The 22,633-nt window shown below is 50.6% G+C and overlaps 1 protein-coding gene across 7 annotated transcripts in view; it reads right to left on the reverse strand.

Moving 5' to 3' along the window:
• Positions 1-21,981, reverse strand: part of LOC132385864 (serine/threonine-protein kinase SIK2-like) — a 127,411-nt gene extending 105,430 nt beyond the window's left edge. Inside the window, exon 1 of one of the 7 annotated variants that reach the window (XM_059958097.1) lies at positions 21,484-21,955. In XM_059958097.1, the coding sequence (XP_059814080.1) occupies positions 21,484-21,618 (135 nt within the window). In that variant the 5' untranslated portion in view covers positions 21,619-21,955. Of the gene's footprint in view, positions 1-21,483 lie in introns of all 7 variants that reach the window. The other 6 variants (XM_059958092.1, XM_059958093.1, XM_059958094.1 and 3 more) reach the window with 6 other exon arrangements.
• Between the last annotated feature and the right edge of the window lie 652 nt (positions 21,982-22,633).

Raw genomic sequence — 22,633 nt, forward strand, 5'->3', positions numbered from 1 at the left:
GAGGGTCCCCTTAAATATTTCACCCCTCACCCTTAACCTCTGACCTCTCATTCCATTCTTATCCAATCCTCAGTTTGGTGGGGGGAGGGGGGGGGGGAAAGGCCTGCTTACACACCCCTGAAAACTTTGTATGCTTCTATCAAATCTCTCCTTGGCCTTCTACGTTCCTGGGAAGTAAGTCCCCAACCTTGTCGACCTAAATTTTCTCTGCACTCTTTCGATCTTATTGAAACCTTACCCGTGGGCAGGGGAACCAGATCTGCACGCGGGACGCCAAATTAGGCTTCACCAACAGCTCGTACAACCTTGGCACAACAGCCCGACTCCTGGATTCAGCACTCTGAAAGTCTAATCGGCAAAAAGCTCTCTCGTTATGACCCCGTCAAGGAGCTGTAGCCGTGTCCTTGAGGGAAATAACCAGAGGGAGTCATCCCGAAAGAGGAAGACGCGTGGTTTCCAAACAAGGGACAAACAAGCCCCCGAGCGATGGCGTAACTAAAATTCCTTGTACGGTCACCTCTCCTGGGCTTCAAGGCTGGGGCAAGACTTGGGAAATGGGGCGAGGTTGGGGTTCAAAGGGTTGCCCGCGTTCAGTCGCGACGGCCTGACCAGGGCAGGAGGCAGGTTTTCCAACCAGGTGACGCACCCCGAAACTCTCGCCGCCCGCTAGTTCCCGCACGGTCGCCTCTGTCAAACCGAGACCGATGCATTCACTGTCCTCCGGTCCACTTCCGGAGGGCTGGAATACGAGAGCAAGGATGTAATCTCAGGCCTCCCCAGGCCCTTGGGTAGGCTTTGGGACCCTCATCCAAGAGAGGGATATGGTGGCATTGGAGAGGATCCGGAGGATGGGAATGAAAGTGTTAACATACGAGGAGCTCTGGGTCTGTACTCAATGGAGTTTGGAAGGATGCTTGAACACTGAAAGGCCTCGATAGAGTGAACGCGCAGAGGACATTTCCAATAGGCCAGGACGAGAGGGCGCAGCCTCGGGATAGAGGGACGCCCTCTTAGGACAGAGATGGGGAGGAGTTTCTTCAGCCGTCTGCAGAGTTCATTTCCGGGGGGGCCATGGCATTTAAAGCAGAGGTTGATAGGGTGTCAAAGTTAGGGGGGAAGAGGGCAGGAGAAGCGGGGTTGAGAGGGTTAATAAATTAGTCACGATGGATTGGCAGAACAGGCTCACCGGGACCAGTGACCTAATTCTCCTCCTACATCTGATAGTCGTTTTTAGCACACGCAGGCAACTGGGATCAATAAAATGTGAAATTATAACCGCGCAAGTTTGACAGTTCCTTCTGCGATTCCTCATCCAAATTAAGCTCGAGTACAAAATCCCCGCTTTCTGATTCACAAAAGGTGCTTTTCTCAGCCGTCTGGTCCAAAATACTGTGGAGGCACTATTCAACACACTGGCTCTATTCTGTGTTGGAAAATATAAAACAATATTCTTCTTTTTAAATAGAAAGCACAGGCAATGGCACTATCTTCCAATGCTGGGTACAGAAATCGGACTTGAGTATATGACTTCTTCTGCTTCGAGGTGCGACGACGGACGCCGACCAGCTGGATTTCGTGGCACCGAGGACGGTTACCGACTCCTGCGGCAGAAGTTTGGTTAATGCGGCTACGTTGCCAGATCAAACGGCACTACAGAACCGTCGACAGAAACCCAGATACCACCTCACGCGGTGACATGACCTTCAGCTGCCCAGCTTAACCTGGAGCACCAAACGCAGGCCCTCGGCCCGCGGGTGACCCGCCAAACTTCTAACCTGCTCCGGGATCACCCGAACCCTTTCCACCCCACTCACAGCTTCACCCGTGTCCCTCTCTAAGAGTCCCCTAGATGCCCCTAACGTATCTCCCCCTACCACCAGACCCCCTCGTATTAGCCATTGAAGAAAACTCCAGCCATCCTCGCTGTCTCTGCCTCCTGTCATCCTGCACACCTCTATCGGTTCTCCTCTCACCCTCCAACACCACACACACACACACACACACACACCTCTTTAATCCAGGCAGAATCCATGGAGAAGAGTGAACAGTCGGAGTATCCCATTAAATCTCCTCTGCACCCTCCCCCCCCCACAGAGCTTCCACGTCCTCCTACTGAGGCACCAAGTGTGATACGACCAGAGTCCCACGGAACTGTAACGTCACCTCGCAGATCTTGGACTCAGTCACCTGACGAACATCCGCCAATTCGTGTGGCAGCTCTGCGGGGCCTGTGGATTTGCGCCCCCAGATCCACCTTTCCTTCTTACCCCCCCCCCCCCACCGGGAATCCTGCCACCGGCCTCACAGTCCAGCCTCAAGTTCGGATTTCTGAAAAGGGGATCAACTTCAGACTGTTCAGGGTCGAACTCCGCAGCCATTTCTCGGCCCGGCTCTGCAAACCCTGATCAATCTCCCACTATAAACTGCGACTGTCTTCCACACTCAGTGTCCTCACCGACCTCAGTGTCGTCTGCAAACCCTGACCAATCTCCCACTATAAACTGCGACTGTCTTCCACACTCAGTGTCCTCACCAACCCCAGTGTCGTCTGCAAACCCTGACCAATCTCCCACTATAAACTGCGACTGTCTTCCACACTCAGTGTCCTCACCGACCCCAGTGTCGTCTGCAAACCCTGACCAATCTCCCACTATAAACTGCGACTGTCTTCCACACTCAGTGTCCTCACCGACCCCAGTGTCGTCTGCAAACTCGGTAACCCCCTTTCCATTTCGTCATCCAAGTCTTTAAATAAGTTTGTAATAAAGCACACAAGACTATTTTCTTGAACACACGCCAACTGCGCAAATTTCAGCACTTTATGATCCTTTCCTAATCTTTACTTAAGATAACAGAAAGATACCCTGAGAGAGTACAATGAGATGGAGACCTCAAAAAGATCCGCCAGTACGATACGTGCAGAGTCCATGGAAATAAAAATAGTGAAATGTATGAGTTGTATTGAAACCGGGCTCTCTCCCCACCCCTGGCAGCTCGGGAATACTAATTGACCTTAACCAATGCTCTTGCAAGGTCTCTTCACACATAGGATGCCTCCAACGTTATACAAGCCCACAGCATCAGGGAGTTGGGTTATGTAGCAAACTATTCACTTCAGCAACCAATCTTTAGACCTGAATATGGATTGTAGATTAAGTTTAAAATGCAGCCCTGGACAATAGTTTTCCCCGGGGCTGTTGTCGGCAGGTCATTGAAAAAACAAGAGAGTGCTGATTAGAGTCCATTTTGGGTGCCTGGAGTGTGTGGGTGCGAAGATGGGGGTGCAAAGGGAGCACTGTAGGTACACTGTAAATATTGAATCCCTCTTTAATCCTTAGCATATAAAGTGCCATATAATATTGGGTCAAACTGGCCTCTTCCCTCAGAGAGTGTCTCATTCCGACAAATAAAAGGCTGCTTTATAGCTGCCAGATGTTCCTCTTCAGTGGCTCTGTTCACGTGACAACACACAGTAAAGATCGTCAACTGCAGAAAACCAGAGCAGACGCAAATGCAAATATTGCAGACTGACCGAAGATTGCCAACTGCAGAAAACTAGAGCAAATGCAAGGCCAATATCATAGACCAACAAAGATCAACTGCAGAAAACTCAAATGCAAATGATCAGAGACCAACCAAAGATTGTCAACTACAGAAAACTAGAGCAAATGCAAGGCCAATATCATAGACCAACCAAAGATCGTCAACTACAGAAAACTAGAGCAAATGCAAGGCCAATATCATAGACCAACAAAGATCAACTGCAGAAAACTAGAGCAAATGTAAATGCAAATGATCGGAGACCAACAAAGATTGTCAACTGCAGAAAACCAGAGTAAACATAAATGCAAATGATCAGAGACCAACCAAAGAATGTCAACTACAGAAAACTAGAGCAAATGCAAGGCCAATATCATAGACCAACAAAGATCATCAACTGCAGAAAACTAGAGCAAATGCAAGGCCAATATCATAGACCAACAAAGATCAACTGCAGAAAACTAGAGCAAATGTAAATGCAAATGATCGGAGACCAACAAAGATTGTCAACCGCAGAAAACCAGAGTAAACATAAATGCAAATGATCAGAGACCAACCAAAGAATGTCAACTACAGAAAACTAGAGCAAATGCAAGGCCAATATCATAGACCGACCAAAGATCGTCAACTGCAGAAAACTAGTGCAAATGCAAAGGTAAATATTGGAGACCAACCAAAGACTGTCGACTGCAGCAAAACAGAGCAAACTCAACCACAAATGCAAATAAAATCTGCGGCACAATACAGGCCCTTCGGCCTAGGATGCTGTGCTAAACATGTACCTACTTCAGAAATTACCTCGGGTTACCCATAGCCCTCTATTTTTCTAAGCTCCTTGCACCTATCCAGGAGTCTCTTCAAAGACCCTATCGTATCCGCCTCCACCACCGTCACTGGCAGCCCATTCCACGTCATTCCCAATATCGGAAAGCAACCAAAGATTGTCAACTGCAGAGAACCGGAGCAAACTCCAAAGCAAGGGCAAATATCGGAGGCCAGCTGAAGATTGGCAGCTGCAGCAAACTCAGATGCAACGTTAGCATTCATTCTGACGGGACTAGAATATAAAAGCAAGGATGTAGTGCTGAGGTCAATACAAGGCACTGGTCAAATCACATTTGCAGTATTGAGAGCTGATTTGGGCCCCTCATCTGAGAAAAGACGTGCTGGGGTGAGACCAGCCCAGAGAAGGCTCACAAGAATGAAACAGTCAACAGGAGGAGGAGGATTTGATGGCTCTGGGCCTCTACTCACTGGAGTTTAGAAGAATGAGGGGAATTTCAATGAAACCGATCAAATATTGAAAGGCCTTGATAGAGTGGATGTGGAGAGGATGTTTCCTGCAGCGGATGATTCCCAAATCCCCTTGCACCTCCGATTTGCTCCCCCAAACCTATGCTTTTATTCTACCAAACTGCATGACCGTACGTTTCCCGACACAGTTTTCCATCTGCCACTTCTCTGCCCGTTCTCCTGATCTCTGCAGGCCTCCCTGCTCCCTCCCGCAACACTGATGACCCCTCCACCTACCTCCACGTCGTCTGCCAAACCATCAATTCCTTCACATTGACACATCACGTAAAATGAGGCAGTCCCAACACCAACCCCCCCACCCCCGAAACTCCTGCGGGACACCGCCGGCAGCCGGCAGCCAACCAGAAACGGCCCACTTTATTCCCGCCCTTCGCTTCCTGCTGGTCAGCGGATCTTCTACGTTTCCTGCAAACACCACGGCCTCCTATCTTATGAAGCAACCTCACATGCTGTACCTTGTGAAAGGCCTTCTGGAAGTCCATGTAAACAGCATCCACCGACTCCCCTTGGTCTATCCTGCCAGTTATTTCCTCAGAGAATTCCAACAGGCCTGTCAGGGAAGATATCCCCCCTTGAGGAAACCACTCTGACCTTGGCCTACTTTATTACGTGCCTCCAAGTATTCTGAAATCACGTTATTAATAATGGACTCCAACATCTGCCCAACCACTGAAGTCAGGCTAACGGACATAATTTCCTCTCTTCAGCCTCCCTCCCCTCTTAAAGATTGGAGTGACATCGACATTAGCGATTTTCCGTTCCTCTGGAACAATGGCAGAATCTACTGATCCCTGAAAGGTCGTTGCTAAAGCCTCCACGATCGCCGGAGTGGTCGCCCCTTTCAGGACCCTAGGGTGAAGTCCATCCGTCTGGTCCTTTGGACCTTACATCTTCCCAAGCACCTTCTCCTTACTCACCGCAACTGACTCTCCCGAGTCTCTGGCACAGCGCTAACATCTTCCACGTTGAAGACTGACACAAAAAAAAAATCCCTTCGGTTCACCTGCCATTTTCCTGTCCCCCAATACTTCCTCTCCGGATCTCTTCTCAGCGTTCCAATATCCACTCTTTATATACCTTTTGTATCCTCCTTTATATTATGTACTGTCTTGTCTTTATATTTCATCTCATCTCTCCTCAACTTTCTTTTTTATATATAAAAGTTTACCTGCTGGTCTTCACAATATTATTGAAAGCCTCCCTTTTGGTTTCTGCTGTCTCTGCCTTCCCTCATCAGCCCCGGGTATGCCGCCCTGCCCCTTCTCTGGGATGACGTGATATCCCGGAGTCGTTTATACGGCGTGGAATGTGCTGCCTTGCTGCAGCCAGACATAAAGCTACTACCAATTACAAAACAGCCACTCCAGCTTTAAGGCAATGATAGGGTAGTGTCGGTTGCCCATTCAGGGATCTGATGGCCAAGGGGAGGAAGCTGTTTCTGAATCATTGAACATGGGTGTTTGGAGTCAGTGTGGGAGAGGGCATGAAAAGCTGGACGTCAATGTGCGAGTATACTCTAAATTCCTCCGTACAACCGGCTCATGAACTCCACCTCCATTCAAATCGAGAGAGAGCAGCTTTCTCCGTGGTGCAGTGATACAAAGATTTTATGCCAGGTTACACTCGCCTCTTTTGCCAGCCCACAGGGTTTAAGTTGCCTCACCACTATCTTCTCGAGGGGGATTATTTCCCCCCCACCCCCCTGTGGAGATGAGGAAGATTTGGGTCAGGCCACATCTGGGGCATTGCGGATGGTTCTGATTACCCCGTGGGAGTTCATGGCTCCTTGAACTTAACTGTCCGGGTCGATAGGGTGGCTAAGAAGGTGTCTAGAACGGTTGCCCCTGCTAGGCACAGAAGTCAAGAGGTGAGGCTGCAACTTTATACAACTCTGGTTATGCCACATCTGGAGCATTGCCCACAGTTCTGGTCGCCCCACTACAGGAAGGGTGTTGGGGCTTCGGGGAGGCTCGCGAGGACGCTGCCCGGTTTAGAGGGTGTGTGTATAATCACCAGGCTGGATAAATGCGACTCGTTGTCTCCGGGATGCCAGGGGCTGAAGGGGGGAGATCTGACAGATGTGTAAGGTCACGGGGGGCATAGAAAAGGTAGACAGAGGGTATCTGTTTCCCAGGACTGAAATAGCTTACACCAGAAGGCATGTATTGATGGTTGGGGGGGGGGGTGGGGTTGTAGGTTCAAGGGGAATGTGAGGGGTAAAATTTTTTAAAACAGAGCGGTGGATGCCCAGTATGGGGGTAGAGGCAAATACATTAGAGGCTTTTAAGAGATGTTTGGACAGGCTCATCAATGTGAGGAAGGTAGAGGGATACGGACATGGGTTAGCTAAGGAGGGGTTAGCGTTTGGGGGTTTTATTTTGCTTTTCAGCTGGTTCAGCACAGCATTGTGGGCCGAATGGCCTTGGTCCTGCTCTGTACTGTGTTGAATTCTAAACTCTACTTTGAGGAGCAAAGTGCAGGGGTTAAATATGCATGGGAAACAGGAACAGACAATGAGGCCAAATTCAACAGCGATCAGAAGGAAAACAAAATCAGAACAATGATTTGCATTCTAAATACTTGGTGAATGTGTGCTTGTTCTCCCACCGGAAAGCAAGCATCAGGGTCCCTCACCACCCAGGACACGCTCTCTTCTCACTGCTGCCATCAGGAAGGAGGTACAGGAGCCTCAGGACCCACACCACCAGGTTCAGGAACAGTTATTACCCCTGAACCATCAGGAAGGAGGTGCAGGAGCCTCAGGACCCACACCACCAGGTTCAGGGACAGTTATCACCGCTCAACTATCAGGAAGGAGGTACAGGAGCCTCAGGACCCACACCACCAGGTTCAGGGACAGTTATTACCCCTCAACCATCAGGAAGGAGGTACAGGAGCCTCAGGACCCACACCACCAGGTTCAGGGACAGTTATTACCCCTCAACCATCAGGAAGGAGGTACAGGAGCCTCAGGACCCACACCACCAGGTTCAGGGACAGTTATCACCCCTCAACCATCAGGAAGGAGGTACAGGAGCCTCAGGATCCACAGCACCAGGTTCAGGGAGTTATCACCCCTCAACCATCAGGAAGGAGGTACAGGAGCCTCAGGACCCACAGCACCAGGTTCAGGGACAGTTATTACCCCTCAACCATCATGAAGGAGGTACAGGAACTTCAGAACCCACACCACCAGGTTCAGGGACAGTTATCACCCCTCAACCATCAGGAAGGAGTTACAGGAGCCTCAGGACCCACACCACCAGGTTCAGGGACAGTTATTACCCCCTCAACCATCAGGAAGGAGGTACAGGAGCCTCAGGACTCACACCACCAGGTTCAGGAACAGGCACTGAAACAAGAGGGGATAACTTCACCCGTTGAAATGCTCCCACAGCCAATGGCCTCACTTTCAAGGACCCTTCAGCTCCCCTCCTCGTTATTTACTGCCTTTGACTTATACCTGCAATTGCACGATTTGTTGCCTTCTGCGTTCTGTCATCGATCTTGTTTACAGTTACTACTCTATTGGCTCGGGGAGTCTGCCCGCAAGAAAATTAACCTGGGGGGTTGTGTATGTTGCTTGTAACTCTGATAACAAAAGTTACTTTAAACTTCCAACTCCGGAGACACACTGGCGTGCGTTGAAAGCAGACACGTGAACACTGTTAACTTCAGGGCATTTTCTCAGAATTTATAAGTGACACATTGTTCAAAGCCTGTATCCTGCACTACAAATCATATCATCAGATTTCAGAACGGGATCGAGTTACCTTGCAGCCCGACGCTTGCAAACCCTCCCCGCCCGTTCAGCGGGCATTGTGACCGGGACCATTACTGTAATTTAGTACAGTCGCACAGCTGGTACCAGATTAAGTTATCATGAGATTAAGTTCCAGCACCTGAACGTGGCATTCAACTCAGTATAGACCAGGTCTGATTTCTAGCTTGTAGCGACGGAGCTGATCTTGGGCGTAGCAAAGGTAGGACGGTGTAGCTGACCCTGTTATTAAGGCGTGCTGAAGTGGGGAGGGAGATCACAAAGAGAATTTGCCACAGGGCGATGGGTGCTTTGCGCACCCACGGTGAAATCGTTTACACCTTGTTTCGTCTGACCCAACATCTTCCACGGCAAAAAATAAACTCAGCTCTGCATTGACTTGAAAATACACCAAGTCTGATTCTTCTCGCATCTTGGCGATCTATTTGCGAACGTTTCGTCACCAAACGAGGAGACACGGTCAGCGCGCGGTTCACCTGTGCCGCGTCCTTCGAATGCCTGGCCTTTATATACTTATCAAGCAGCTGATTGGTCATCACTCGGCCCAACTAGGGTTGGGCGGGATGAGGCTCATCACCGATTGGTTGCATGGCCAACTCTGTGCGTTATGCCCGTGTTGGCTGATAACTGAGATTGAGGTCAACGTGTCTGTCTACAGAATTGTTTGCGGGTAAACTACGCTCCTCTGAGTTCCCTGGCACGCCGCGTGCTCGCTTGCCTCGTAACTTTCACTGACGCCCGGTCGAATTAGTGCCTCTCTCGACCTTCATAGGCGGAAACTAGGAAGAGTTGGTTGTGCTACTTCACCCTCCCGCCCGCCCCCCCCCCCCAGTTGACTTTCGCGGAGTCCTTCTGGACTGCTTTCCCCCAATTCGGCTGCCGCGATACTGCCTGCGGTTGGATTTTGTAGACTGCACTGGTCTCGGTTTGTTCTTCAGCTCTGCAGACTACTGTTGGTGACCAAAATTTGATGTTCTTGGAGCAATCGGGCTCTCATTTCCAAGTTATTTTGAACGTACGGAAGGACAACTCATTTGGCCGCTTCTAATACTATCCCGTTAGTAAAACGTAAACAGAAAGAAGAGCTGAGAGCAGGAGCGGTGGAATACTGTCCGCACGCGACCAGATGACGTCTCCATCTGTACGGTAATTTCCACACCCCTACGTTTCCAGGATGAAGCAGGGCTTTACTATCATAATACCAGACAACGATCTTCCACAGCAGTGTTGCTTCCTCAGAAACTTCCTGTGGGAATGATGAGCCGCGTAAAGCTGAACACAGATATAATCCCACACTACTTGTATCACGTAGGAGTTTGGAGAAACAAGAAATTCACCTTTATTGCATGACGGTGTCTCGCAATAGCTCGACCTCCAGCTGAAATAGCTTGGCTGACGATCTTCATCCGTGCTGAGCGTCTGAGACTTCTCAATTGAGCGTCCAGCGATAATCAGCCAGCGTCGATGGATGCCAGTTTCTCCATGACCACCATGTCCTAGTGAAACCTCTCTCCCTGCTCGTCGCTGACAGGGCTAAGACTGGCAGAGAAGAAGTCTGAAACCTGAAGGGAGAAAATGAATCTTTAACGAGACGTTGCGCCAGATGGCTTTGCAGGGTCGAGGCGCGAGGTGGACCAGAATCACGCAGTGTGGAGGTAATTGCTTCAAACGCCTTCCGTGTGATTTTCTCTAGTCAGGCTGGAGGTTCTTCGAATTGCCTGTCATTGATCTACGGGCCAACAAAAATGCCCTCTGAATCTTGGCGTCAGTTATTCTGATTTGAATTATGAATTGAAGTAACCAATACAAGCAATTTCCAAAAAAAAACAACAACAACAAAAAAAGGTGGACGACAGGGAAATTTCACACCGATTTTCTCGATCAGCAGCCCGAAGTCCGGAAGGTACACCCAAGAGTATTCGGGAAGCAAAAACCTTTGTTGTCCAGTGCTAGTTGACCACGTCAGTTTCACCTTCGCCTCCGACCCTGACCGTATTTCACAAGGAAGAGCTGTGAGAAGTCTCCGAACCTGCCCTCAAGCTCAGCTACTGTCAGCGAGTCTCGGAGCGAGAAATCCAAAACGTTGCAGGAACGGTTCCAACTCCACAAACTGCCGAAAAGAAATCACAAGCTGGTCGGAATAATAAATAATAATAATAATGATAGAGGAAATGGCTTCTGGCAAATCGAGCCACTCTTAACCAGGCTGACGTTGAAAAAAGGTCGTTATGTTTCAAATCGCATTAGTGAATGACAAATAAACTTTCTGACTTCAGAAAGTGATCATACTGGACACGATGTAGGCACGGTGACTGGCACCGGACGGCCGTACATGGCACTGAGAGACACATTTAACTCAGTACACTGCATTCCCTGTGGTTACTTTTCAAACTGGCTGTTAATGCAAAACGTTCTTTCAAATTATGTTCTGTCATTTATTTTCGTACTTGACCCTGACACAGTACAAGTTAAAGTGGTTATGTGAGACATTTAAAACAATTTTTCACCAGCGTTCCCTCTCATTTTTCTTTACATATTTTTTTTATAAAACAGCTGCACAGACCGCCCATTGCTCTCAGCAGGGAGTTTTTCCGTGGTCTGAAAACTGTTCGGCACTTTAAATTAGACCACAAGTTATCAGACCACTCAGCCCATTGAGTCAGTTCCGCCATTTCATCATGGCTGGCCCATTTTCCCTCTCAGCCCCCAGTCTCCTGCCTTCTCCCCCCATATCCCACCATGCCCTGAGCAATGAAGAAGCTATCAGCCTCTGCCTTAAATACGCCCAGTGACCCGGCCTCCACAGCCTCCCGAGGCAACGAGTTCCACAGACTCACCACCCTCTGGCTAAAGAAATTCCTCCTCATCTCCGTTCTAAAAGGACGCCCCTCTATCCTGAGGCTTGTGTCCTCTGGTCCCAGACTCTCCTACCACAGGAAACATACTCTCCACATCCACTCTATCTGTGTCCTCTGGTCCTAGACTCCCCCACTATAGGAAACATCCTCTCCACATCCACTCTATCTGTGTCCTCTGGTCCTAGACTCCCCCCACTATAGGAAACATCCTCTCCACATCCACTCTATCTGTGTCCTCTAGTCCTAGACTCCCTTGCTATAGGAAACATCCTCTCCACATCCACTCAGTCTGTGTCCTCTGGTCCTAGACTCCCCCACTAAAGGAAACATCCTCTCCACATCCACTCTATCTGTGGTCCTAGACTCCCCCACTATAGGGAACATCCTCTCCACATCCACTCTATCTGTGTCCTCTGGTCCTAGACTCCCCCACTGTAGGAAACATCCTCTCCACACCCACTCTATCTGTGTCCTCTGGTCCTAGACTCCCCCACTAAAGGAAACATCTTCTCCACATCCACTCTATCTGTGTCCTCTGGTCCTAGACTCCCCCACTATAGGAAACATCCTCTCCACATCCAGTCTATCTGTGTGCTCTGGTCCTAGACTCCCCCACTATAGGAAACATCCTCTCCACATCCACTCAGTCTGTGTCCTCTGGTCCTAGACTCCCCCACTAAAGGAAACATCCTCTCCACATCCACTCTATCTGTGTCCTCTGGTCCTAGACTCCCCCACTATAGGAAACATCCTCTCCACATCCAGTCAGTCTGTGTCCTCTGGTCCTAGACTCCCCCACTAAAGGAAACATCCTCTCCACATCCACTCTATCTGTGTCCTCTGGTCCTAGACTCCCCCACTATAGGAAACATCCTCTCCACACCCACTCTATCTGTATCCTCTGGTCCCAGACTCCCCCACTATAGGAAACATCCTCTCCACATCCACTCTATCTCTATCCTCTGGTCCCAGACTCCCCCACTATAGGAAACATCCTCTCCACATCCACTCTATCTCTATCCTCTGGTCCCAGACTCCCCCACTATAGGAAACATCCTCTCCACATCCACTCTATCTCTATCCTCTGGTCCTAGACTCCCCCACTATAGGAAACATCCTCTCCACACCCACTCTATCTGTATCCTCTGGTCCCAGACTCCCCCACTATAGGAAACATCCTCTCCACATCCACTCTATCTCTATCCTCTGGTCCCAGACTCCCCCACTATAGGAAACACCCTCTCCACATCCACTCTATCTGTGTCCTCTGGTCCTAGACTCCCCCACTATAGGAAACATCCTCTCCACACCCACTCTATCTGTGTCCTCTGGTCCCAGACTCCCCCACTATAGGAAACATCCTCTCTGCATCCACGCTGTCGAGGCCTTTCAACATTCGATAGGTTTCAATTCAATTAGGTCACTCTCATTCTTCTGAATTCCAGTGAGTACGGGCCCAGAGCCATCACACGCTCCTCATGTGACAAGCCTTTCAACCTTGGAATCATTTGCGTGAACCTCCACTGAACCCTCTCCAGTTTCAGCCCATCCTTTCTCAGATAAGGGGGCCGGGGGCTGCTGACAGTACTCCCAGTGAGGCCTTATGAAGCCTCAGCACCGCATCCCTGCTTTTAAATTCCAGTCCTCTCACAGCGAATGCGAGCATTGCCTTCTCCATCCCCACCACAGACTCGGCCTGCAAATTAACCCCTAGGGAAGCCCTGCACGAGGACTCCCAGGCCCCTCTGCGACGCTGACTTAGTCTCGCGCACTTCCACTTTTAACTCTCGTCTTCCAGCCGCACATTGAGAATTTCATGTATGCATCGGAGCGTGCGGGGTTGCTGGAACTTTATCTGTGTTTTTACATGCCTGTGTGTGCGTCGTTAGATTTAATATATGTTCCACACACACACACACACACAATATAGTAACGTTATATAACGTTACATTGACAATAATGAATGAAACAGCGCAATTGAACATTTTTCTAACGCCCGTGGGTCGAAGACAAGTGTGTTTTTCTTCACTTTACACTTGCAGTTGGGTTAAAAGTTCAAGAACAAGGGTTGGTTCAATCACACGGTAAGCTCACGGCAGAGCTCCGTCCCCTTTAGGCAGCGAGGGTGCGAGGCCGCACGGCAACCCAAACGCTCCCGGGCGCACAGCCTCCGTTGCCACGCAGCTGAAATTTTCTTTCATATAAACGGAGATGAGGAGGGATTTCTCTCGCCGGAGGAACCTGCTGCCACAGGAGGCTGTGCAGGCGAAGTCTTTGGGTGCACTTCAGGCAGCGGCCGATAGACTCGGGGCACGAAGGGATACGGGGAGAAGGCAGGACACGATGAAATGGCCTAATCCCGCTCCTAGGTGTTTTGGTTTTATGGATATTGCAATTGGTGAGCTTACACCTGAGCTAAATGGCCTCCTGAAATAAACTAAACGGAGTTCGGTTTATTGTCATCTGACTGTACGTATATACAGTCAAACGAAACAGTGTTCCTCCAGACCACGGTACACACACACACAAAGTTTCACCATAAAGTAAGCTATTAAAACACAATTCAAAGTGCACGTGGCGCACAGCGCAAGCGAACAGCGAAGCAGCTCGGTGACGCCTCGGTGTTTGGCCGGGTGCTCGTTGGACTCGTGGCTCGAGGGAAGAAGCAGCCCGAGTCCCGACGGTCCTGGACCTCCCTCGTGACAGTCGTGGGTCAAAGCGATCTTCAACAATGCTTTGTACACAACACTCCTGGTAAATATCACAAATGGGGGGGCGGGGGGAGCGGGGGAAGACCCGGGTAATCTTCCCAGCAGTTCTTGCTGTCCTGTGTAGGGCCTTGCAGCACCGTACCGCACAATGATGCTCCACCGAAAATTACTGGAATGGGGGCCAGGGAGCCATGCATGCCTCAGTCTCTTCAGGGTTTCGGCCCGGAACAGCGACCGTACTTCCTCCCCCACAGATGCTGCCTGGCCTGCTGAGTTCCTCCAGCGTTCGTCGCTGTGCCTTCTTGGCTTGTCGTCCATGACAAGCACCCCAGGGAGCTCTGCGCCCTTCGCTCTCTCCACCGCACAGCTGTCCAGTGGTTGGCCTGAGCCTCCCTCAAGCCCACGATCACCTCTCTGGGTTTGTCCACGCTGAGACCCAGGCTGCTGTCCTTGCACCGATTTGACGAGCCCCCCTTCCTCCTCTCTGCTACATGCCACTGCTGGGGGGCCGACCTCTGTTGTATCATCGGCAAACTTGATGACTTCATGCTCTCCCCCACCCACACGTCTATCTAACAGCCTCGGGGAAAATGCCACCACTGTCTCTGCCAGCCCGCCGTCTGTGTAAAATAGTCTCCCCGCGAAACTCCTCTAAACTTCAAGACATACAGAAAGCTGGATGAACTCAGCAGGTCGGGCAGCATCCGTTGAAAGGAGCAGTCAACGTTTCGGGCCGAGACCTGGTAGCACGTCTCACCCAGCTGGTTAGTATGTCTCGATTTGACCACAGCATCTGCAGGGTACTTTGTGTCCTCTAAACTTCTGTCTTCTCTGCTTTAATGCCTGGCTTCCACCACTTGGTATTTCTACCCTGAAAAGAATCTGACAGTTGACGCCTCATCCCTCCGCAGACACCGCCTGAGTTTCTCCAGTAGCTCACTCCTCCCTCGAAAATTCAAAAGCACCGCTTTCCGAATAGGTCATCAAATTATGTGGGGTTTAGGGTGATACCCAAAAAAAGAAAATGACTTCACTTTTAACCCTACAGGTATTTCAGCTGGTTACTTGTATAATTGGCGGGTGCTAGGACCCCGGGGCAGTTGGAGGTTTGCCCAGATGCCCAGACAACGCCTAGGTTGAGCTAAACTAGGCACCAAAATCAAATGGAAAGCGAAAACTTCAAACATCTTCCCACCCCGCCCCCTCCTCCCCTCAACAACTCCTCACCAAGGGGGCTCCCTCTCTCAGGCAGCGCTTAACCCAGAATGTCAGGAAGGAAGGAAAATATTGTTGGGGAAAATACAGAAACCAATAAGGACTTTGAAAATAAGGGACCGTGTATAAAAAGACAGCTTTTACACAAGTGTGCAATGTCCTGATCTTCCCTGGGTTGTGCGCACACTTTTGTAGCACTGAGGAGTTCATGGATGCTCCCCAAGTCCTAATCTCACAGAGTCAGAGAAGAGTGATGGTGAGGGGAACAGGGGGGAGGAATCCAAAAGTCTGGGATGCAGAGGGACTTGGGAGTCCTTGCACAGAACACACTAAAGGTTCACTTGAAGGTTGAGTCGGTAGTGAGGAAAGCACATGCCCTGTTGGCATTCATTTCAAGAGGTACAGGGATGTGATGCTGAGGCTTTATGAGGTGAGACCTCACCTTGAGTACTGTGAACAGATTTGGGCCCCTCGTCTGGCACTGGAGAGGGTCCAGAGGAGGTTCACAGGGGAGAATCTGGGAATGAAAGGGTTATCATACGAGGAACGTTTGATGGCTCTGTGTCTGTACTCGCTGGAATTTAGAAAGATGAAGGGGGATCTCATTGAAACCTTTCGAATGTTGAAAGTCCTAGACAGAGTAGATGTGGAAAGGATGTTTCCCCTGGTGGGGGAGTCTAGCACAAGAGGGCACAGCCTCAGGATAGAGGGGCGTCCATTCAAAACAGAGATGTGGTGAAATTTCTTTAGCCAGAGGTGGTGAATTTGTGAGTGTATTACCACAGGCAGCTGTGGAGGCCAGGTTGTTGGTGTCTGTGTATATATACACACACACACAGATAGGTTCTTGATTGGACACGGCATCAAAGGTTGGGGGGGGGGGGGGGGGGGGGAAGGCCGAGGAGGGAATAAAAAGGATCAGTCATGATTGAATGGTGGAGCAGACCCGATGGGCCAAATGGCCTAATTCTGCTCCTATGTCTTATGGGTAATGGCAAGAGTAGTAATTGGTAGTAATTGGTAATGGTGCAAGCAGTAATGGCTAATAATGAAAGTAGTCATGGGTAACAGAGAGAGTAATAATAGAAGAGAGAGTAATGATATGTCATGATGAGAGTAATAATGGGTAGTCATTGGTAATGCAGAGAGTAACAATGGGTAGTAATTGGTAATGCTGAGAGTAATAATGGGCAATGATGGATCATGATGGGAATAATGATAGAAAGGAGAGCAATGATGGGTAATTTTGAGATTAACGATAGAAGGGGGAGTAATGATGGGTAACGATGAGGGCAAGTATGGGTAATGGTGGGAGGTTTAGGGGTGAAACTGTTCTTTGAAGTTCCCTGATGTTCGCATTGACAGGAAACTGCCGTACAAGGGAGTGACACACCAACGTATGAAAGTTCTGGGCCTGAAATGTTGACTATGTTGTCCTCGCTGTAGATGCACCTCGACTTGCTGAGCTCCTTCAGCATTTTGTGTGCGTTGCTCCGAATCCCCTGTTGCTTATTGTTGGCAGATTTTCAGCCGGTGACAAGGGGGTGTACAGGAGTGAGGTATACCAGCTAACTGAGTGGTGTCACAGCAACAACCTTGCACTCAACGTCAGTGAGACCAAAGTGCTGACTGTGGATTTCAGAAAGGGCAAGATGGAGAGGACACACACCAATCCTCGGAGAGGGATCGGAAGTGGAGAGAGTCAGCAATTTCAAGCTCCTGGGAGTCAATATCTCTGAGGATCTAACCTGGACACAACAAATCTATGCAACTACAAAGAAGGCAAGACAGTGGCTACATTTCATTAGGAGTTTGAGGAGATTTGTGAATAAAGGTTTCCAAAGCTTGCAGAGAGATTTAGGCCAGTTAGAAGAGTGGGCTGAACGATGGCAGATGGAGTTTAATGCTGATAAATGTAAGGTGCTACATTTTGGTAGGAATAATCCAAATAGGACATACATGGTAAATGGTAGGGCATTGAAGAATGCAGTAGAACAGAGTGATCGAGGAATAATGGTGCATAGTTCCCTGAAGGTGGAATCTCATGTGGATAGGGTGGTGAAGAAAGCTTTTGGTATGCTGGCCTTTATAAATCAGAGTATTGAGTATAGGAGTTGGGATGTAATGTTAAAATTGTACAAGGCATTGTTGAGGCCGAATTTGAAGTATTGTGTACAGTTCTGGTCACCGAATTACAGGAAAGATGTCAACAAAATAGAGAGAGTACAGAGGAGATTCACTAGAATGTTACCTGGGTTTCAGGGAGAGGTTGAACAAGTTAGGCCTTTATTCTTTGAAGCATGGAAGGTTGAGGGGGGACCTAAAATTATGAGAGCGATAGATAGAGTTGACGTGGATAGGCTTTTTCCATTGAGAGTAGGGGAGATTCAAACAAGAGGACATGAGTTGAGAGTCAGGGGGCAAAAGTTTAGGGGTAACACGAGGGGGAACTTCTTTACTCAGAGGGGGAGCAGCTGTGTGGAACGAGCTTCCAGTAGAAGTGGTAGAGGCAGGTTCGGTGTTGTCATTTAAAGTAAAATTGGATAGGCATATGGACAGGAAAGGAATGGAGGGTTATGGGCTGAGTGCGGGTCGGTGGGACTAGGTGAGAGTAAGCGTTCTGCATGGACTAGAAGGGCCGAGATGGCCTGTTTCCGTGCTGTAATTGTTATATGGTCACCAAAGACACTTTGTAAGATTCTACAGATGTACCGTGGAGAACATTCTAAATGGCTGCATCATTATCTAGCACTGGGGTGGCAGTGGGAGTGGGGGGCAACTACACAGGTTCAAAATAAGCTGCAGAGAGTCATAAATTCAGTCAGCTCCATCATGGGCACTAGTCTCCAGACTAATTCAAGGAGCAGTGCCTCAGAAAGGTAGCATCAGGACCTTCCCCCCACTCCACCCCTTCTTATCCAAGTAGCAGGTATGGGAGGCACACACTCAGCCATTCAGGAACAATTTCCAACCCCTCTGATCAGGGAGGAGGTACAGGAGCCTGAAGACACACACTCAGCGATTCAGAAACAGCTTCTTCCCCTCCGCCATCAGGGAGGAGGTACAGGAGCCTGAAGACACACACTCAACGATTCAGGAACAGCTTCTTCCCCTCCGCCATCAGGGAGGAGGTACAGGAGCCTGAAGACACACACTCAGCGATTCAGGAACAGCTTCTTCCCCTCCGCCATCAGGGAGGAGGTACAGGAGCCTGAAGACACACACTCGGCGATTCAGGAACAGCTTCTTCCCCTCTGCCATCAGGGAGGAGGTACAGGAGCCTGAAGACACACACTCGGCGATTCAGGAACAGCTTCTTCCCCTCCGCCATCAGGGAGGAGGTACAGGAGCCTGAAGACACAAACTCAGCGATTCAGGAACAGCTTCTTCCCCTCCGCCATCAGGGAGGAGGTACAGGAGCCTGAAGACACACACTCAGCGATTCAGAAACAGCTTCTTCCCCTCCGCCATCAGGGAGGAGGTACAGGAGCCTGAAGACACACACTCAGCGATTCAGGAACAGCTTCTTCCCCACCGCCATCGGGGAGGAGGTACAGGAGCCTGAAGACACACACTCAGCGATTCAGGGACAATTTCCAACCCCTCAGCCATCCCATTTCTGAATGGATCCTGACCCCGTGAACACTACCCTGACACAATAAAAAATAAATTTGCACTATTACAATAGAAGTAGTAAATATTTAAGTTCATGGTTCCTCTCTGTTGTTGGGTATTGCAAGGTACTGCCGATGCAAAGAGAACCGATCTGACAACATACCCCGGCAATATCAACCCCGGTTCTGATCTCTCGGGTTGGTGACACATCGGCTGGGAGACCTACAGTCAGCATGGGTGAAAAACCACGCCATCCATTTCAATTAGAGATGCAGGAGAATACTTCTTTCTTTTTTTAAGAGAAAGGTCAAGCAGCATCGGTGGAAAGTGCTTCAGATGGGAAAACCTTCTACAGAATTCTCCCAAAATTTAGATAGTCCTTTGCCACTTCTCACCCATCCTCCTTGTCCAGCAGGTGCTGTCCGCGTTTTGTTCATACAGGCAAGCGGCTCCAGTGTTGATTTAAAAATCAATCCAATAAGGACAGTCCCAAGCAGCACACATGGGATGTCATTTCTGCGCTGATGCCCTCCCTGGCGTCACCACCACCAGCAGCAGCCCTCGCACAGAAAGGCACATCACATCCGAGCTGTCAGTAATGAGAAATGAACACTGCAGAGCGGGGAGTCTCGGCCCGAAACGCTCGACTGCATTTCACAGGGGCTCCTGTCTCGCCGCTCTGGGCGAGACCATTCCCCGGGCTCCACCACACCGTCACGAAGATCGCAATGGCAGCATAACATTGCCCTTTAAAAGCAGGGGAGGGTGCACCGGCGGGGAGGTGAACCGTGCCACGCACTAAGTTAGCGGAAGAGTTCCCCTTGACAGCAAGGTCCTGTCACGCCAGCGCTTTTCTCCCGAAGCTCCCCACTGATTATCGAAAGCAGCCGAGTGAAAGGTCTTCTCGCCAGAAACCCACCCCCCCCGGCGTTATTACTGGGAGGCTCGGCGTCCTTGCTGCCGTAAACACACGCGAAACTCAGGTTAAACAGCACGCCGAGTGACCTGGTCAAACACACTGGGGCCTCTCCCCTTCTTTTAATTTGTCACCCCACCCTCCCCAAGAACAAAACGTCTCACCCGCTGAACAGCTCTGCAGTAAAACCTATTTTATACATATATTCCAGAATAATGCCCAGGGCAAAACATCCATGCATTTCAGATCTCCACTCAACACCAAGGCCAGGTGGGAAAGGGCCAGGTAAAACAAATCTTCCTTTAAAAATAAACAGTTTTACTTCCAAAAAGGGACCTAATTTTTGTTGCAATCCGTCCCGTGGAATTTATTTGACCGGTGTCGCGTCTTCATTAATCAGCCAGCGATTGATGAAACTGTGAAGGATTTCGGCGGAGGGGGTGGGGGGAAACAACGCAGCCCGGGTCCGCCTGTCTTCCCACCTGCGGTGCAGTCACTCCAAAGTCCAGCTGTGTAAAATTCCAGAGGACAGAATGGTAAACTCGCTCTTTCCCAGCGTGAGGAGCAGCCGACTCATTTTCTGCCGGTCAGTCCTGAGAGAAGCCGAGCAATTGTCACAAAGAAACCTCGAACCCTTGAGAGACATTTCCAGACGTGGAACCCGCCTGGGGGAGCACCTCTCCAAACTGAATGGGAACAATAGACACTTCACTGGATACATTGCATCCAGCTGTGCAAAAACCTGACACAATGTTGCCTTTAAAGTACCCCTCCGTACATTGTATCCAAAGCCTCGTTACAGTGAAGGGAACCAGTTGATTGTAGACGCCTATATTGTAGCTTTAAAAAAAAATATATATATACAACCCCTGGATACATTGCACCTAATTTTAGCACACTATTCTCAAATTGTATTCAAAAAGTAATGGTTTCCACCTCAGAATAAATCGCAACAAATATAATTTGGAGTCAAGAAAGATGTCCACAAGGTATTTTTTTTCCCCTGCAGTTACCCATTGTCCTTCAAAAGCAAATGCCCATTTCTAAATGGAAGCGTCACATTCATGATTAAGAGTCTCTCTCTCTCTCTCTCTCTCTTTGGGGTGAGGTACCATCTTACTGCCTGCACATCTGGAGCGAAACAAGGTGAAAACTCACAAAAGGTGTTTTACAGGTAGGGACAACACTGCACCCTGTTACATACAGTGTGGCGGATCGATTAAAAATAGACAGATGATTTCCCTCCCCACCCCCGTTTTACACGTGTAAGTGATCAGGGTGTGTTGCACACCCCCCTCCACCCCCACCCATGTGCACCCTGAGCTGACCCAGGGGCCGAGGAGAGCACCTTTCGCTCGGCCGCCCGCACACCCCGCCGACCAAGCGATCAGCTGCTGCAAGTTAATGCTTTTATTCCGGGAGACGGCGGTCACTGGTGCCGAGGTGTGCCGGACCGGCAGTTCCTCTCAGCATTTTTGCCCCCCGAAAGGTGGGGAGGAGGGGGGGGAAGGGTGCCCTCTGTCTTTCACTCACCTCGCTCTTGGTGATGCGATGCCTGCCCAGCTTCACGACGGCGAAATTGCCCTTCCCCAGCGTGAGCTCGATGTCGTAGAAGCCGACCCGGACGGGACCCCGGTGTAGTTTGCCCGGGCAATCCGCCATGACCATGCTGGGGGCCGGGCAAGGAGGCAACTACACCGGGCTGGGAAACAACTTCATTCCGCTTCGCCTGGGAGAAAAGAGGGTCGGAAACACAGCGCGCCGCACAGACACACAAAAAAAAAGAGCCTCCGGGGCCGGCTGCAGGCAGGAGTCCCGAGTGAAGGCGGGGGTGGGGGGGGAAGAGTGAGGGGGAGGGGAGGGGGGGCGGAGGCGGCTGGGCAGATAACCCCCGGCCTCCGAAACAAAAGAGAAATTAAGGCTCCGAGGTCCGGGCCGTTGCAGGAGGCATCATGTTATCCTGGCTGACGCAGATTGACGTACGAACTCCCGGCTAATGTGTGCAGAAGGCGGGCTCTCGGGCTCCTCGCACCCTGCCAAATGCTCTCCATAGCAACCCTATCCACCGCCTGCGTCAGAGGCAGCCGCCGTCACTCCCCGGCCCCGGCTCGGCTCCCTCTGACCCTCAGGGAAGCCCGGGGCCGAGCTCCGGGTGGGGGGAGATTGCAGACCGGGTCTGGGAAGGGGGTGCTGCGTGGCGAGTTCCGGGTGGGGGGAGATGGCAGACTGGGTCTGGGAAGGGGGTGGTGCGTGGCGAGTTCCGGGTGGGGGGGCAATTCCCTCAGGAAATCCGGGGGGGATTGAAGACTGGGTCTGGGAAGGGGGTGGTGCGTGGCGAGCCCCGGGTGGGGGGAGATTGCAGACTGGGTCTGGGAAGGGGGTGGTGCGTGGCGAGTTCCGGGTGGGGGGAGATTGCAGACTGGGTCTGGGAAGGGGGTGCTGCGTGGCGAGCTCCGGGTGGGGGGAGATTGCAGACTGGGTCTGGGAAGGGGGTGTTGCGTGGCGAGCTCCGGGTGGGGGGAGATTGCAGACTGGGTCTGGGAAGGGGGTGTTGCGTGGCGAGCTCCGGGTGGGGGGAGATGGCAGACTGGGTCTGGGAAGGGGGTGGTGCGTGGCGAGCCCCGGGTGGGGGGAGATTGCAGACTGGGTCTGGGAAGGGGGTGGTGCGTGGCGAGTTCCGGGT

Source organism: Hypanus sabinus (assembly GCF_030144855.1).
Source record: "Hypanus sabinus isolate sHypSab1 chromosome X2 unlocalized genomic scaffold, sHypSab1.hap1 SUPER_X2_unloc_3, whole genome shotgun sequence".
Taxonomy (NCBI): domain Eukaryota; kingdom Metazoa; phylum Chordata; class Chondrichthyes; order Myliobatiformes; family Dasyatidae; genus Hypanus; species Hypanus sabinus.